The following is a 19182-nucleotide window of genomic DNA, read 5'->3' as shown; positions in this document are numbered from 1 at the left end:
AAAAATCCGTATCCACCTCTGTGGAACCCATTCATTCTACCACCCCCAATCTCCTCCCCATTTTAAGCAAGTTATACCCAGAGAATAGAGAAAGGGCTGGCCTTATTCTTTTTTTTTTTTTTTTTTAATATTTATTTATTTATTTTTGGCTGTGTTGCGTCTTCGTTTCTGTAAGAGGGCTTTCTCTAGTTGCGGCAAGCGGGGGCCACTCTTCATCGCAGTGCGCAGGCCTCTCACTCTTCATCGCGGTGCGTGGGCCTCTCACTATTGCGGCCTCTCTTGTTGCGGAGCAGAGGCTCCAGACGCGCAGGCTCAGTAGTTATGGCTCGCTCAGTAGTTGTGGCTCACGGGCCTAGTTGCTCCACGGCATGTGGGATCTTCCCAGACCAGGGCTCGAACCCGTGTCCCCTGCATTGGTAAGCAGATTCTCAACCACTGCGCCACCAGGGAAGCCCTGGCCTTATTCTTTTAAAAAGGGGATTTAAATTGTTCTGCTGTTGTTAATTAACTCAGTCCTAATTGGGAACAATGCCAACCAGAAGAAAGGGGACATGCACACGAAACATTTGACAGGTAATGTGCGAAGGGTGAGCTGCATCCGAGGACAACGCTTCTCAGGAAAGGAAATGGGATGGGAAGATTTCTTGGAAAAAGAAAAATGAATTCTTCCCTGGGTCCAAGAACATTGCTGGGCTGTACTGTTGGAACCAACAGGTCAAGCAAAGAGAATTGGCAAGCAGCAGGAAATAGCTGTCTTGTAAAGGCTTGGCTCTACTGCCCAGCGTTTGATGCAGGATAATCTCATCTGTCTAGATTGTCCCTAATTGGGATGAATAGTCTCCTTTGTGAAAATAGCAACACGATAGTTCTTCCCAAAATAGAGTATGTGTGTGCCAGGCACAGAGCTAGGCCATCCTACTGAAGCTCAGAGCAATCCTGTGCGGTTAGTGTTATTATCCCCATTTAACAGGACAAGAGACTAAGACCTGGAGAGGCCGAGCCGCTTGCCCAACGTTACACCTCCACGCCGGTGACAGTGTGTGTGTCCTTCCTTCCCAGGGCTGTCTGACTTCAGAGTCAATGCTCTTTCCTCCTCCTCATGCTTTCCTAAAGCAAACACTGAAAGATAAATAATTCCAATGTAGGCAAAAGTGCACCATTTGCCTTTTTCAATTTGTATAATTTTAAATGTCACCACAAGTTCACTTCTAAATCACTTTTAAAACAAGTAACTTTGTCTTAAGGCAAGTGGGGGAAAAATCCTGCTGTAATTTGTACAGTTGTAGAATTCGCTGTGCAGTTTTCTACTCGGCTTTCCACGGACAGTTCAAACAGAAACAGATGACAGTCTAGGACACTTATCTTGCCTACTGCAAATACCCACCACCGTGGTTTTTTTCCAGCTTGTAAAAAAGCCGTCGCACGAGGTACACGATGGCCTCCAGGCACACACAGGGACTGCACAGCGAAGAGAGCTGTCAGCTGCATGCCTAGGCAGGTGCGGCAGCGACCAGCTTCAGATGAATAAACACCAACTGTAACAAGATTTTTAATCTCATTTCCTCAACTGCATTTGAAGCACATCTGCATTCAGGACTGCTGGCCGATTACCGCAGGGCCAGGTCCATATTAGTATACAAATCTAGATGACTGTCCTTCAAGTAAAAAAGCATCTAGAATTTATCCGGTCTACTTTGCTAAGGGATGAGCTTCAAGAATCTATAAAGCTTTGCTTTAAGATTCAAATATAATCCTAAAATCATTCTTTCATTCAAGAAATACTTGTGCTGGCCTATTAAACGGCAGCACAATGCTACATACTGCGGATAGCCTGTTAGGAGACTGACTAGAAAAAGATTTTTTAAGAGTAGAGTTCGAGGGACAGGGAGTGCTGCAGGGGCAGCCATTTGCTATTTTATACAGGGCGAGCAGGGAAGGCTTCTTTAATGGCATTTGAGCAGATATCTGACCAAAATGAGGGGGCAGCCCATAAAAATAACTGGGAGAAAAGGCATTGCGAGCAGTGGGAAGAGGAAGTGCAAAGGCCCTGAGGTGTTATGTTTGGCACGTATCAGGAAGAGAACCAAGACCAAGGGGGCTATTGCAGAGTGAGGGGAGATGTTAGAGAAAGCCACAGAGGTGGCAGGGGCTGATCACTTAGGGCCTTGTATGCCTCAGCAGGAAACTGGCTTTTTCTCTGAGTGAGGGTTTTAAGCTGAAGCATGACAGGATTTGACTTATGTTCTAGAAGAATCACTGTGACTGCTGGGTGGAGAATTGTAGTGGGGTAGGAGTGGGAGCAGGGAACCCAGTTAGGTGGCTACTGCAATAATCCAGGTGAGGGATGCTGGTGCCTCGGACCAGGTGGTAGTAGTGAAAAAGGCTACGACTGTGAGGCTGGACACTGGATATACCTTGAAGGTGGAACAAACAGGGCTGGCTGATGGACTGGATGTGGAGTATAAGAGGAAAAAGAGAGATGACTCCCAAGTTTTTGGCCCGAACACATGGACAACTAGAGTTCTTTCCTTTGCTGGGGAAGACTGAAGAGGGACCAGGTTTGGGGAGAAAGCTCAGAAGCTTGGTTTCTGACATGTTAAAGTCTGAGATATCTATTAGTTGATGCCTATTAACCATCTTAATGGAGAGTAGCCAGTTAGATGTATGCACGCAGGATTCGTGGGCGAGATCTGGGCTGTTGTATAAAGTCGTGAGTCCACGGCATCTAGTAGTCATTTAAAGTTGTGAGATGCATGAGGTCATCGAGGGAGTAGAAAGGTTAAGAAGATGAGGAAGGACCAGCAAAGGAAATCAGGATGAGTTGCCAGGGGAGCTTGAGGAAGCTAAATGAAGACCGTGTTTGCAAGTAGGAGAGTGCCAAGTCAATCTCTGGGTCAAATGCTTCTGATAGGTTAAGTAATTAGAAGACAGAGAATCATATTCCTTTGGCAACAGGGAAACCATTGGTGATCCTGACCAGACCCATTTCAGTAGAATAATGGGGATGGAAACCCAATTGGAGAGAGTTCAGGGGAAAATGGGAAGAGAGAAAGCGGAAAAAAAGAGGGTATGTATAATCCTGTTAAGGAACTTTGCTCTAAAGGGAAAATGGGACAACTGCCGTGGGATGGTCAAGATGGGAGACGTTACAGCACGTTTACATGCTGCTGGGAATGATCCAGTGGAGAGGGGAGGTGAGACGACGCAGGAGAGGGAGAGGCTGACTGCTACGGCGGAGCTCGAGAGCCGGGGTGGGTGCACGAGTAGAGGACAGACTCAGAAAGGGGCACTGCTCATTCACCACCGTCACTGTGGCGGAACAGAAGCAAGCTATCTTCTGATGACCCCTGTTTTCTCAGTGAAATAGGAACCAGGGAAGTGTAAGAACTGCAGGGCAGCGTTAGGAACTCACTTGAGCTTAGTAGTCATGAACTAAAGCTTTGTCGGTCAACATGTTCTTAAGCAGCCATGCAGCTATTCAGGGCAGGTGTGGAGAAGGCAGAGCGTGGAATTAAACCTGGGGGCTTGGGGGGTGGTAAGTGAGGGTCATACAAAGGCATGATAATGGAGGACCAGAAAATCTCGATTAGGTTAGGGGAGGGGCAGTGAGAAGAGAGTGGAGTCAACGAGGGCGGAGTCTTGTGAGGTTGAAGGGCTTTGGGAGAGGGCACCGGAGGGAGAGAAAGGGAACGGCAGTAGGCAGTTGTTGATGAATGAGAGGCATGATGCCGAGACGAAGCTGTGGACGAGGACGTGGTTACTGATGGTAACTATGGCTACAGTGTGACTGTAGGAGCAGGAGGCTGAGACCGCTGAGCTGGCCAGTGACCGCGAGGCCCCATGGTACCGGAAGGCTTGCCTAGAGCAAATGACGACAGGAGTAGTACTGGCCTGAGCCAGGAGCTGGTCTGAGTTTGCAGGGAACAAGGGGGACTGGCACTGGCCCTACAACAAGCAGGTGGGGAGGCAGGTGACGTACAGTCTGACGGCATGAGGCACAAAACTGGGGTTACATGGAGGCGGAAGGGGCAATGACCAGGAAATTAAATGGGATTCTTGTATTTCACTAAATGGGATTTAACAACAAAAGGATTGAAGATGACAGTCCTTGATCTTTCTGGCTCTCATTTCCCAAGAAGTGAGAAACGGGGGGAAGAAGCACCCACAGTCTTATCCTTATCACTTGCCTTAGTCCTGTTAAAGAATCAGAGCCTCAAGCGTACTCTGCTCACTCATGGACCACAAGAATATGATTATTGGGGGTGGCATTTTTCCTGTGGATTGAACTTAATAGGTATGAGGCTAAAACCAAAGCCTTGAATCTCTAAGGCAACATTCCCAGCATTTTCCAAAAGGTTTGCCTTCACGTATTTCAGGAGTCGTATGACATCATCTCGGACCTGAAATGGATCTTCTCCCTCTTAAATCTCGCTGCCTATGAATATTACTTACTGAATACTCATGTGAAGAGCCAGAAGCACAGAATAGTCGGGTCACAGCTCTCTAAAAACCCACATTGCAGAGCAGCATGACACACATCCTGCATATTCCTGTTATTTTTATTTCTTAATTTTTATTGGAGTATAGTTGCTTTACAACGTTGTGTTAGTTTCTGCTGTACAGCTAAGTGAATGTTATACATATACATATATTCACTCTTTTTTTAGATTTCCTTCCCATTTAGGTCACCACAGAGCACTGAGTAGAGTTCCCTGTGCTATTCAGTAGGTTCTCATTAGTTATCTATGCTATACATAGTAGTGTATATATGTCAATCCCAATCTCCCAATTCATCCCACCCCCTCTTCTCCACTTAGTAACCATAACTTTGTTCTCTACCTCTGTGACTCTATTTCTGCTTTGCAAATAAGTTCATCTGTACCATTTTTCTAGATTCTACATATAAGCAATATTATATGATACTTGTTTTTCTCTTTCTTACTTCACTCTGTATGACAATCTCTAGGTCCATCCACGTGTCTGCAAAGGGCACTATTTTATTCCTTTTTATGGCTGAGTAATATTCCATTGTACATATGTACCACATCTTCTTTATCCATTCCTCTGTCAATGGACATTTAGGTTGCTTCCAATGTCCTGGCTATTGTAAATAGTGTTGCAATGAACATTGGGGTGCATGCATCTTTTTGAATTATGGTTTTCTCTGCATATATGCCTAGGAGTGGGATTTCTGGGTCATATGGTAGCTCTATTTTTCATTTTTTAAGGAACCTCCATACTGTTCTCCATAGTGGCTGTATCAATTTACATTCCCACCAACAGTGCAAGAGGGTTCCCTTTTCTCCTCACCCTCTCCAGCATTTACTGTTTGTAGATTTTTTTGATGAGGGCCATTCTAACCAGTGTGAGGTGATACCTCATTGTAGTTTTGATTTGCATTTCTCTAATAATTAGTGACATTAAGCATCCTTTCATGTATTTGTTGGCCATCTGTATGTCTTCTTTGGAGAAATGTCTATTTAGGTCTTTTGCCCATTTTTTGATTGGGTTGGTTTTTTTGTTGTTGTTGTTGTTTTGATATTGAGCTGCATGAGCTGTTTGTATATTTTGGAGATTAATCCCTTGTCGGTTGCTTCATTTGCATATATCTTCTCCCATTCTGACGGCTGTCTTTTTGTTTTCTTTATGTTTTCCTTTGCTGTGCAAAAGCTTTTAAGTTTAATTAGGTCCCATTTGCTTATTTTGATGTTTGCTATAGGTTTGTCCTATATGGCCTTCGTTATGTTGAGGTAGGTTCCCTCTATGCCCACTTTCTGGACATAGTTTTTATCATAACTGGGTGTTGAACTTTGTCAAAAGCTTTTTCTGCATCTATTGAGAAGATCATACAGTTTTTATTCTTCAGTTTGTTAATGTGGTGTATCACACTGATTGATTTGCATATATTGAAGAATCCTTATATCCCTGGGATAAATCCCACTTGATCATGGTGTATGATCCTTTTAATGTATTGTTGGATTGGGTTTGCTAGTATTTTGTTGAGGATTTTTGCGTCTATGTTCATCAGTGATATTGCCCTGTAATTTTCTTTTTTCGTGATAGCTTTGTCTGGTTTTGGTATCAGGGCGATGGTGGCTTTGTAGAATGAGTTTCGGAGTGTTCTTTCCTCTGTAATTCTTTGGAAGAGTTTCAGAAGGGTAGGTATTAACTCTTCTCTAAATGTTTGATAGAATTCACCTGTGAAACCATCTGGCCCTGGACTTGTTTGTTGGAAGATTTTTATTTTTTTATTGTTTAAAAAATTTTTTTGGCTACGTTGGGTCTTCACTGCTGCACGTGGGCTTTCTCTAGTTGCAGCGAGTAGGGGCTACTCTTCATTGCTGTGCACGGGGTCTCTCATTGCGGAGGCTTCTCTTGCCGCAGAGCACGGGCTCTATGCACGCAGGCTTCAGTAGTTGCAGCACAGGGGCTCAGTAGTTGTGGCGCACGGGCTCTAGGGCACATGGCCTTCAGTAGTGTGGCACGTGGGCTCAGTAGTTGTGGCACATGGGCTTAGTTGCTCAGCGGCATGTGGGATCTTCCTGGACCAGGGATTGAACCCATGTCCCCTTCATTGGCAGGCAGATTCTTAACCGCTGCACCACCAGGGAGGACCCTGTTGGAAGATTTTTAATCACAGTTTCAATTTCAGTACTTGTGACTGAGCTGTTCATATTTTCTATTTCTTCCTGGCTCAGTCTTGGAAGGTTGCATCTTTCTAAGAATTTGTCCATTTCTTCTAGGTTGTCCATTTTATTGGTGTAAAGTTGCTTGTAGTAATCTCTTATGATTCTTTGCATTTCTGTGGTGTCCATTGTAATTTCTTTTTTCATTTCTAATTTTATTGATTTGAATCCTCTCCCTTTTTTTCTTGATGAGTCTGGCTAAAGGTTTATCAATTTTGTTTATCTTCGCAAAGAACCTTTGAGAATCTTTTAGTTTCATTGATCTTTGCTATTTTCTTTGTCTCTATTTCATTTATTTCTGCTCTGATTTTTACAATTTCTTTCCTTCTACTAACTTTGGGTTTTGGTTGTTCTTCTCTCTCTAGTTGCTTTAGGTGTAAGGATAGGTTGTTTGAGATTTTTCTTGTTTCTTGAGGTAGGATTGTATTGCTATAAACTTCCCTCTTAGAATTGCTTTTGCTGTGTTCCATAGGTTTTGGATTGTTGTGTTTTCATTGTCACTTTTCTCTAGGTATTTCATTTCCTCTTTGATTTTTTCAGTGATCCATTGATTATTTAGTAACATATTGTTTAGCCTCCATGTGTTTGTGTTTTTTAGTTTTTTTTCCTGTAATTGATTTCTAATCTCAGCGTTGTGGTTGGAAAAGATGCTTGATATGATTTCAATTTTCTTAAATTTACCTAGGCTCGATTTGTGGCCCAAGTTGTGATCTATCTTGGAGAATGCTCCATGTGCACTGGAGAAGAAAGTGTATTCTGCTGCTTTCAGATGGAATGTCCATTAAGTATCAATTAAATCTATCTATCTGGTCTAATGTGTTATTTAAGGCTTGTGTTCCCTTATTAATTTTCTGTCTGGATGATCTATCCATTGGTGTGAGTGGGGTGTTAAAGTCCCCCACTATTATTGTGTTACTGTCGATTTCCCCTTTTATGGCTGTTAACATTTACCTTGCATATTGAGGTGCACCTATGTTGGGTGCATATATATTTACAATTGTTACGTTTTCTTCTTGGATTGATCCCTTGATCATGTAGTGTGCTTGTCTCTTGGAACAGTCTTTAAAGTCTATTTTTTTTGTTGCCTGATCTGAGTATTGCTACTCCAGCTTTCTTTTGATTTCCATTTGTGTGGAATATCTTTTTCCATCCCCTCACTCTTAGTCTGTATGTGTCCCTAGGTCTGAAGTGGTCTCTTGTAGACAGCATATACACGGGTCTTGTTTTTGTATTCATTCAGCCAGTCTGTGTCTTTTGGTTGGAGCATTTAATCCATTTACATTTAAGGTAATTTTCGATATGTATGTTCCTACTGCCATTTTCTTAATTGTTTTTGGTTTGTTTTTTAAGATTTTTTTATGTGGACCATTTTTAAAGTCTTTATTGAACTTCTTAAAGTATTGCTTCCATTTTATGTTTTTTGGCCACAAGGCATGTGGGATATTAGCTCCCCAATCAGGGATTGAACCCACCCCCTGCATTGGAAGGTGAAGTCTTAACCACTGGACCACCACACACAGGGAAGTCCCTGTTTTGGGTTTGTTTTTGTAGGTCTTTTTCTTCTCTTGTGTTTCCCGCCTAGAGAAGTTCCTTTAAAAGGAACTTTGCCAACCAGGGATCGAATCTGTGCCCCCAGCAGTGGAAGCGCAGAGTCTCAACCACTGGACCACCAGGGAAGCCCCGTATGTTTCTTTTAAATCATTATACATTATATGATCCTCTCACTAACAACCAAAAAATGAGTCTCCAAAGGCCATTATCCAAAATCAGTGTATTATAACCCAAAATGCACACTTGGGGATGGGGGAACTGGTCTCAGGTCTGATTCATTGAATAAATACATCTCCTTTGATGGAGAGAAATGACAAAAGCCGTGCTCTCCTCTACCACGTCCTCACTTCCCATAAATGCTGGAGGTGCAGAGGGAAAGGTCGATAGTGACCATGAGCTTCATGCTGGGGGTTCAACATGAGAGATGGGTACTTTCCAGGCCCACAGACACCCAAGACCCCCCCCCCATCATGACAGTGGAGTTCAAAATGTTCACCTCAAACCAAGTAAGAAACTATGCCACGTACTTCAGTTACCTTTGCTAATCTAATTAACCATGAGAGCGTTTGAAGAGTAAAATGAAGGGAAGCGACCTGTAACCAATAATCAGAGCCCCTCCCCCAACACACATGCATGCCCACACAGCAAAGAAAAGAGGACCAGAGTCTGGATCCTTGGACACTGTCATACTTGGATTTCTCTTGTGCTCTAGAGATGTAGTTCAGCAACCTCAGACTCCTCCAGCCCCTGCCGCCACATGCAGGGAGTGGGAAAAACTCACTCTCCCCTCCCCACCTCAGCAGTGAGCAGCAGTTTTCCCAAGGGGCCCAGGCCGGGCCATCTCTCTGAGTGTCCCGCATAGGCAGGAGCACCACCACCTCTCCCGCATGTATCTGGAACAGGCAGAAAGAGAAGGGAATAAAACACCTTTGCTGTGGCAAAAAGCTCCTCAGACTCACATAAAACTAGGTGTGATTATTAAGTGGGGCTAGGGCCTGTATGTTCCTTTGGCACAAGAAAAGAAAGTAAGTTCAACTGAGAATGGCAAAAATGCTTGGAGAAGGGGTGACAATCAACAAAAATTGGACACAGTCTCTCGGCCCGTGGTTGACAACCTTCATACCATGTTTCTCCAAGTGCCCGACACCCCTTGTTTTCAGTGAGTGGCAGAACGTTCTTCGACTTTCCAGATTTTAGGCCTTGGGCAAGTGGCTTAATATCTGAGAGCATCAGGGTTTTTGGCTCCAAATTGAAGTTGATGCTGCTGCACTGCTCATAATGAGTATCATAAGACATCTGATGAGCACTTACCTCATGCCAGGCCCTGCCTACTAAGTCCCATGTAGGCAGTGTCTCACTTGATCCCCAAGACTCTGTGAGGCAGGCATCATCATCTCCACTTCACAGATGGGGCTACTCACAGCTCTACCCAACTCGAGGACTTGAATAATGGATAAAACACATGCAGTATCTGGTATACAACGATAATTCAAAAAGAAAATGAGACTTTTATATATAAGAGAATGATATTTTAAAATAATCAAATGATAATGCTTTAAAATGCACATTTAAATAATGATACGTGTGCAGAAAAAAAAAGCTCCTAAAGTATAAACACCAAGTTATGAAAAAAAGTGACCTTTGAAGGGGATTTTTACTTTTTACCTGAGTTGTTTTTAACAAGGAAATATTACTTGTATAACTTAAAACACACTCAAAAGATCAGAAACATTAAAAAAATACATAGAAAAAATAACCTAGATGGAATACGACAAAATATTAATGGCAATTGCCTGATCAGTTTTTTTCCTGCTTCTTTTAATTTCTACACATGCATTAGTTTTTTACTAATTCTTAACACAAATAGATTCTCCTTAAATATACAGATACAGGCTTTTACCACCTTCACCTCCCAATTCTAGGCCCCTCCCCAGAGGTAATCGATGTTATCAATTTGGTGTTTATTCTTTTGTGTATATGTATACATGTGTATACAATGTGTATATTCATATACACACATGTATTTTATATACATATTATGTATATATTATCATTTTGTGCTTTTAAACAAACAACATCAGTTTGAGCCTCTCTGCAATTTTATCCATCAAGATGTCTCAAAGATTGTCCCATGTCAGTAAGTAATATGAATGTCCCCCATTGTTTTAGATTAAGTAGTAACCCAGAGTATAGATATACCAAACATCATTTAGATACTCTCTACTGACAACATTTAGGTTGTTTACAGTGTTTTTCTACTATAAATAACACTGCAGTGAATTCCCTTATAAATGCCTCCTCCTGCAGGCATGAGAGCGTTTCTTTGGGACAAATTTTAAGAAGTGGAACTGCTGGGTCAATAGAAGACGTACATTTGTTATTTCAATAGATAGCACATCAAATTGCTTGACCAAGTGACTGCACATGACTTTATACTCCCACTGGCAGCGTAGGCACACATCACTGCCAATACTTGTTATCAAACCCTTTACTTTTTGCCATCTTGATGAATGGAAATGATACTCTGTTGTTGTTTTAATTTCCTTGAATAAAAGGATGTGCATCTTTTCACATTTTTATAAGCCATATATGTTTCCTTTTTTTAAATTTAATTTTATTTATTTATTTATTTACTTACAGCTGTGTTGGGTCTTCGTTTCTGTGCGAGGGCTTTCTCTAGTTGCGGCAAGTGGGGGCCACTCTTCATCTTGGTGCGTGGGCCTCTCATTATCGCGGCCTCTCCTGTCACGGAGCACAGGCTCCAGACGCGCAGGCTCAGTAATTGTGGCTCACGGGCCTAGTTGCTCCGCGGCATGTGGGATCTTCCCAGACCAGGGCTCAAACCCGTGTCCCCTGCATTGGCAGGCAGATTCTCAACCACTGCGCCACCAGGGAAGCCCCTATATGTTTCCTTTTTTTTTTTTTTTTTTTTTTTACAAATTTCTTCTTTATAAAATGTGTCCATTTTTCTGTTACAGGTTCGTCCTTTTCTCATTGACTTGTAAGAGTTCTTCATATATTCTGGAAACTAATCTTCTGTCTACCTTGTAAGTGCAAGTAGTTTTTCCCAGTCTTTACTGGCCTTTCAACCCGTTTATAATTTTTCTGGGGGGAGGGGGAATCTAGTTTCTCATATAGATACATCAAACTCAGCAAATTATGGCACTTGCACATTTTGTGTTTTAAGAAGGCCATGTCTACCCCCAAGGTCATAAGAATAATCAATTTTTTTTTCTAATGAATTCATCATCTTGTTTTTCATGCTTATTTAATCCGTCTGAAATTTTAGTGAATGGTAGGAGGTAGGGTCCTTAATCGTTTTTTTAATGCCTAGGCAGGGGATAAATATCCATCTTTCTTCACTGATTACAAATACTACCTTTATTATATACTAAGTTTCCATATACAGCAGTCAGTTTCTATTCATTGATTTTTTGGTCTACTTCTGTATCACAACCAAGATGTTTTAATTACTACAGCTTTAAAATATATTTTGACATCTGGTAGGCAATCCCCCCTCCTTTTTGTTTTTCCAAATTGATCTTGGCTATTTTTATACATTTGCTTTTCCAAATCAACCTTAAAATCAGTTTGTCAAATCCCAATATAAATCCTGGGATTTTGATTGAGGTTGCAGTGAAGTACAGATTAGGTATAAATCAAAATCTTTACTACATCAAAGCTTCCATCTATGAACATGTAGTATCTCTCTATTTAGGTCTTTTATATCCTCTAGTTAACATTTTACAGCTTTTGTGCACATTTTAAGTTCATTATCAGGCACTCATAAAGTCTCTTATTAGTGCTTATAACTTGTCAGTTGATTCTCTTGCAATCATATTGTCTGCAAATGAATGTGTAGTGTCCTTTCTAATGTCTGTGGTCCTCACTACTTTTCTTTTCTTATTGCACTGGCTACAATAAGAGGCAGAACAATTCTGAATAGTACTGGTAATAGTGTCCTCCCTGTCCTATTCATCTAATAGGTTTGCTTAAGCACTTCTCCATTAGTAGGTTTTCTGTGGGTAACCTTCATCAGGTTAAGGGGATTCTGTTCTATTCTATTTTTATTCACGCATGGGGTTGTCCATCATCAGATGCTTTTTTGGGGCAACACTGAGATAGCACAATTTCTTTCTTCTTTATATATTTTGAGAATTATGTACATTGATAAGTTTTCTATGTTTTGAACCAATCTTTCACTCTTGGTTAAAAGCCCTTTTTAGTTGTAATGTATTTTAGTTTCTGATTTTTACATGTGTTTACAAGTGAAAAAAGCCTATATGTAACTTTCTAATAAGGAAAATAAATACACGCCAAAACAAAGGATTAGACATATGTACATATTTTTGCATTATTTGTTAAAAAGAAAACATACAGGTAAAGGTATGCTTAATTTTTCTTAAAAAAGAAACAAAGTGTGTGTAAATTGAATGTTTGCAAAATAATCAAACGGAGTATGTTTTAACCTGTTCTTCTACTTACTAAATTCCCTATTTGGGTTGATGCTGTCACCATCGATCCAGTCACTCACTCCAGGAAGAATCACTGAAGTCTCCACTCCTCCTCCTACACCTTCTACACCAGCCATTCACCTAGTCCCAAAGATTCTACTTCATACCTCTCCTGGGAGGCCACAGGATGAAATGGACAAGGTCAGGAATTTAAGAAAGACCTGGCTCCACTCCCAGTGCAAATTACTGCACTGCCTTGGGAAAGTTACCTTACCTCTCTGGGCCGCAATTTCCTCAGCCATAGATAAATATGATACTATCAAGACTAAAGAGTTGTGGTAAAAATTAAATAACACATGTAGGTACCTAACACAATGCCTGCCATCTAATGCATGACCAAATGTTAGCACCATGTCAACAAGGTCTCCTCTTCTCCATTCCCCTCTGTCAAGTCCTAGGTGAGTCCTTCCAATCTTCCTCTGGTCTATGACAACTGTCCTCTAGTCTTTCTGCCATCTGGATACTGCTGCCAAAGCTTACGTTCTAAATACAAATCTAATCATGTAATTTATCTGTTTAAATCTTTCCACTGGCTCCCAACTACCTACTAGATAAAGTTTCCAACTCCTCAGCATAACTTATAAGGCCTAGCTCAACAGACCTTCTGCCTTTATCTTCCTTTACTCCAAGTGCTTTGTCTTTAAACAAAGCAACGCATCTTCTGGTTATGTTAACCAGACTTTCAAGCTTGATTTTTTAAGCAGAATAGGTTTTCTTAAATTAGCCTATACCACAATGAAACCAATTTGCCCTCCTAGCAGTTTTAAGGCTTCATGGAGTAATTCTAGAGCCAACTAACCTCTCTCAGAGTTCCGATTAGATGCATGCTGGCTGAAAGGCCCCCTTGAATTCACTACTCTTCGGGTGCTGGTAGTCCGTCATTAAAGTATTATGTTATTTTGAAAGAATGTATCATCCATGACTTAGACTTGTTCTCAATGAACAATTTTCTTCCAGAAGTGCAATCATCCTGCTATCTTCTCTCTCCAAATAAATGAGTTTGATTCTATTATAGTTTGCCCCTGAAGTCAGGAAACACAGCTCAGAAAAACACATTTCAGCAATGTTATTTGTGTGGGCTTAATACAAAAAGAAAGAAAAGCCCTCTGACATCAGAAAACCTCCCTAAAATATACCCAATTCTATTTCATGGGTGGTGGTGTGTAACATGGTAAGTGAAAAGGTGGCATTCATGGTCATAAGAGACTCTTACAATCCCTGCTAGCCAAAGATAGTAACAGGGGTCTAATTAGAAACTACGGAGAAAACACAAAATAAACAGAATGACCTTAAGTCTTATCATCTTTTTAAAGAATCCAACATGCAAGTCACCAAAATGCCCTCTAATTTCAGAAAAACAAATTATAACTAAAGAACCAACACTCCATGGTGATTTTTGAATAACTATTTCTTTCACTTAAAAAAAAATCAAATGTTTTCCCCATAAATAAATACATTATTTTACAACAAGAAAGAAAAAAATGAGACCTGCAGAAGAGAGAATACACCACAGATTTTACCTCAAGTGGCAGAGCTTGGGATTCATTTTTTTAAGTTTATTTGTCAATTTAAAAAACTCACTAGTGGAATAAAGAGCTTAATACAAGTATGCAAAAAGGAAGCCCTGTGAAGTTCTCACCAGGATGAAAGGGGATTAGCTTTGTAGCTCTTATAGTCCTCTTCACAGAAGAATGCAATTTCAGTTTCATTGGCTGAAAAAAAAGAAAAATAGAAAATGGAAAGAAAATCTAATGTAAAACTAGATTTTAAACAAGTATGGAAATCCATTTCTTTGATTCAGTGCTTTAGTTGCCTAAAGTTAGAAAGATGAGTTACTTGTTTGGTTTCACATTTCACAAAATCAACAAGAAGTATAAGTTGTAGTTTTAAGACTCTAGAATTCAACTGATTTAAAAGAAAAATAAGCAAAAACATTAGAAACAAGAATTAACACTTCAATCTGGTTTTCAGGAAATCATAAAATTGCTCATTTATAGTCCTCTTAACAGTCCTAGAAATAATAGGCCTTTATTTTTTTCAAATTTGCTACTCAGTTCCTGAAGAAGGAGGAAAACTCTTTTTTTTTTCCCCTCTGAAATTAGCCTGTAGGTATAATAATTTAATACTTAGAGGATCAGTAGAATATTTTACAGATCACTTTACATTCTCCCTCATGACCCATCAAAATATGTCTGAAGAAGTTAATTTTTTGCCTGCTTATGATTAATTCATGAGGCTTCAACAATATGCAAAGTGAAAGACACAAATTGGCTTCTACCGCAATACCTTCAAATACCTCTAATTATTCACAGGGGATATGGCACAGCTAAAGGACCCACAAAGGTTCAGAGCAGTCACAATTCTTTCAACCTAACAGGTCAAGGACTCTGTCTTCTAAAACAATAAGTCAGCAACATTATTAATTCAGACTGGAGACAAATCTGATGGAAAGCCTTCCAATTATTAAACATGCGATTCTTTAAGGCGTCACGCCAACAAGTTCCACATTTGTTTTTTAAATTAAACCAGAAGTTAATACAGTCTGCTTAGCTTTTACAGAAAGAGCAAAAGGGCCTTCAGAATCTTGACAAGAAAACAGACAAGATTATTTGTAAGGAATACTGATCACACAATTAACATATCCTCCTAAAACTGACAAGTAAAATTCTTCAAGCCAAATAAATAGGATAATAAGGAAGGATGCCAAGGATTAGCACGGGTCTCCTAGTTTACAGTTCTCATCTCATCATTAGAATTTATCACAGAAGAACGAAATTAAAGAACTTAGCATGACATTTCATTAAAAATGTTTTTTGCTAGTTTTAAGAATAGCAAATTTAATGTTTCTCAAACCTAAATTACCGTGTTCTTTACAGAAAATACAGAAATACTGAAAGAGGAAAATAAGATCACCCATAGTCTCAGATCCTCATTCCAGTCCTACTGTATCTTCAAGATTAGATGAAGATTAATCTTGATAAAAATCAGATTACAAGCTCTTGTCACAATAAGCCTGGATGTGCGTGGAGGGTGTAGGGGATGGGGAGACACAGAAGAAAGAAGCTGGGAATCAATGAGAGGGGCTGTAAACAAATGCGCCCTGGGCAAACAGTAAGTTAATGTACAGTGAAATTTTACAAGAAAATAGCATTTAAAAGAACGGCTAAGAGCTCTACACTTGGAATCAAGGGGCTTCAAAAAATTCAGCATTCAAAGAGAAGATATTTTGAGATCTATCCTTCATATAAAAAGCTCCTGGGGTTTCCTTTTTTGAAGAGAAGCAAGCCCAAAGGTAGACTACATAATTTGCAAGTGATTCTAATATCCTCCTCCTAATGGAGAATGAGAAAAGCCCCCTGTTCTTAATAATCACAATGCAAGGTTTCATCCATGATGTGCTATTTACATACGGAACTTTACATCATGCTTTGCCCACACAGCACTTTGCTCAATACACACTAACTGTAATTACAATTTTACTTACCGCAGTTGACATTTACCTCTGTACCCCTTCTGAGAAACTAATATATCGTATGGCTCTTCAGGACAACAATAAGAGGTTTAGAATTAAGCGGATAAAAAGAAAGAACTAAAAAAAAAAAAAAAAAAAAAAAAGAACTGACAAAGCATTTTTGTTTTGACACATAGGTTCTCTTCTTTCTAATTAACTTACAGAGCAATCCATTATCTACATAATACATATAATACAGACTCAAAATAAGATCATCTAGGTAAAGATTCTATTTTCAGATGAATGAATTTTTTCAGGAAAACTAGATTGACAAACGGGTTAAACTCAAATGGTCCAGGCTGAAAAAATTTCTCACCCTTAACAAATTGGAGAATAACACACAAATTAAGAGTTAGTTGCTCTGAACATTCAAAAGAAAGACATAAAATGGATTTTAAACTTTAGTAATGTGGTCCTCAAACAGAAATAGAATATAATGTTTTTTTTAAATCTATAGAACTCTGTTGAAAATGTCTGAATGATTTCACGTATTTAGACTGCAAATTTACTTGTCAATTAAAATGAAAACAAATAACGATTTTCAAGACCTCTACATACCACCCTTTCCACCATTATCCCTTAAATTCCTGCTTCCCAAATTCTATTTAAAATGGCTCCAGAAGAACCCTCGGGAAGTCTACCACATGCCGGTCCCCTACGGCACCTGATTTTAAATTAAATGTGCTGCAGGCGGCAGTGCACTCAGGTGCACAGTGCTTTGGCATGTGAATCTGAAATGAATGTGCATTCTCAAATCCAATAAATACACTCCAGCTCATCCCTTTGTCTTACTATCAAATGAAATCAAGTAAGAACTCTCCAAATACATTTGTGGTTCATTTTAATGCTGACTTTCAGGTTTAATAAAATGAACGCAAGCTAGGACATCACATGTTGGATACGAAATAAATAATTAAGAATTTTATAAAGTTTCCATTATAAAATACACATACATACACCTTGAACAGGAAAATAATGACTTCAAATTTTTTAAATATAAGAAAAACCCATTTTAAATGTAAAATCTCAAGAAAAATTAAGTGCAACGTACTTAAACTCCTCAACGAACTAATTTCAATAAACTCGCCTGCCAGCAGGGATTTAGTGTATAGTTTCTAAGTCCCTAGGCTTGTACTAGTCAGTACCAAAGTCGTGCGCAGCACAGCAACCGTCGTCTGAGGAAAGAGACTGAGACGTGCATCCTGACTGCAGTACAGATAATTAATGATCAGGGCAGACTATCATCGGGCGGGCTGTAATGTGAAAATAACTGCACATTATTGGCAAAAACAAAAACAGAAACAAAAAAACCATGAAGGGCCAGGTGTGATTTCTGCAGCAATTTGAGACCAAAAGGACAAAGTTTCACCCTCTCGCCTGGTCCAGGACTATACCCCATTCTTGCAAGTTTCACAAAATCCTAATCTACAAATCATTGAAAACCATGATCTCTGCTGAGTTATATTTTTTACTTTTCACCAAAGGAGGTCAACAATCCAACAGATAGTTCCAAACTACTGTGTCTTTTATTTCGTAGCTGCTTGAGCATCTGTTTTCAAGCTGGCAGAGAAGATTTCAAACTAGTTTGAAGAAAACAAATAGTAAAATGAATCTGATCTTTGATAGACTGGACACTGTGATTTCCACAACGGCGAGGGGAGGGCAATAAGGGAAGAAACATGTCTGGGAGGTTCCTTCTGACCCCCTTGCTCTGGGATCTCAAATTCCCTGGTCCCACTACCTACTTAATCGAGCACCAGACCATCGCTGTTATGATGTTAACGTGAACAGCCAGTTTAACGCGCTGTCAAAGGAGAAAAGCACGTATGCCCCAAGATATTACTACCCAAAAGAGAATGGGAAAGGGACCCAAACCTTCAGGAAACACAAATCAAATATGATCCTGATAAAGAAGTGGGAGCCAAGGAATCCTATCATATGAGCTGCTTATCCAAGATCACCCAGAGGTGCTAGGCACAAAGGCTGGGTTCTGGTTGCGGGCAGACAACAGGAGTGACACACAAGATGAAGACAAGCCACGAGGGAGTTTGGGAATTATTACAAGATCTGGCTTGATGCGAACTCTTCCCACAGATGAGCACTTATGGTTTGGTCGCCTGTATCTTGTTTTAAAATATTTCCAATAAAACGTAACTGATTTTAGAAGAGTTACCCTACCCCAGTTTCTTTCCTAAACCAGAGAAGATTCAAAAGATAGCAGCAGTAGAATGTAGCAAAGTGAAAGAGATAAAATATAACCCCAAAAATATTTAACACGCAAATTTATTACTTAGGGGAATTAGTCCATAAAACCACAATTGTTAACAACAAGATGAAAATCTTTAAATTATACATAACAATTCTAGGTAAGGCCTTCTTCTTCCTTCCACAAAGCAAATCTTTTTATTTATGTATTTTAGAACTAAATCCACAACCAAAAACTTCCCCTGACATCAAGCGTAGGCAGAATATACAATTGGGATCTGCAATGTAGATAAAAGGCCAGAGAATTTCTCAGTGAGAAAAGAAATCTTCAAACCAGTTTGTTCCCCTAATTTCCCCCCTCACAGTCTTTCTTTTCCTTTCATGGTTTTTACAGAAAAGTCCTAATGATACATTTGTTACATTGGCATTATTCCCATGGCAATTGGCTATGCTAGCAGAGTGACAGCTCTACAGCAAGATCAAGTGGTAAAAAGGGAGAGAGTGATGACTTAGAATTTTTCTCTTAAACCTCTTAAAACCCTAACCAGGCACGCCACCGAGGGAGGGAAAATTCCCTAGAAAAATCACACACTTCAAGTATCACTTTTACAATCTACTTGCACTTAGAATTTTTTGCACTGCTCTAGGCAACAAAGCGGAACGTGCAGGAGAGGGGATCACTCCCCACAGGGACCAAAGTCACCCTCAGGCAGGG

General features: G+C 40.0%; 2 protein-coding genes across 5 annotated transcripts in view; one reads left to right on the top strand and one right to left on the bottom strand.

The window, feature by feature from the left end:
* STEAP3 (STEAP3 metalloreductase) overlaps positions 1–19182 on the top strand; it is a 136844-nt gene that overhangs the window by 77487 nt on the left and 40175 nt on the right. The window lies entirely within an intron of this gene.
* LOC309662757 (UPF0538 protein C2orf76 homolog) overlaps positions 14287–19182 on the bottom strand; it is a gene marked incomplete at its 5' end in the record, with an annotated part of 83778 nt that continues 78882 nt past the window's right edge. For 2 of the 3 annotated variants that reach the window (XM_082465946.1, XM_082465948.1), the window contains one exon: positions 14287–14463. In XM_082465946.1, the coding sequence (XP_082322072.1) occupies positions 14387–14463 (77 nt within the window). In that variant the 3' untranslated portion in view covers positions 14287–14386. The remainder of the gene's footprint in view (positions 14464–19182) is intronic. The other variant, XR_014264928.1, reaches the window with a different exon arrangement.

The sequence above is a fragment of the Balaenoptera physalus genome, assembly GCF_965194825.1.
Source record: "Balaenoptera physalus genome assembly, chromosome: 6".
Lineage (NCBI taxonomy): Eukaryota > Metazoa > Chordata > Mammalia > Artiodactyla > Balaenopteridae > Balaenoptera > Balaenoptera physalus.
Note: the sequence above shows the minus strand (reverse complement) of the source record. Positions and strands in the feature narration are given on the sequence as shown.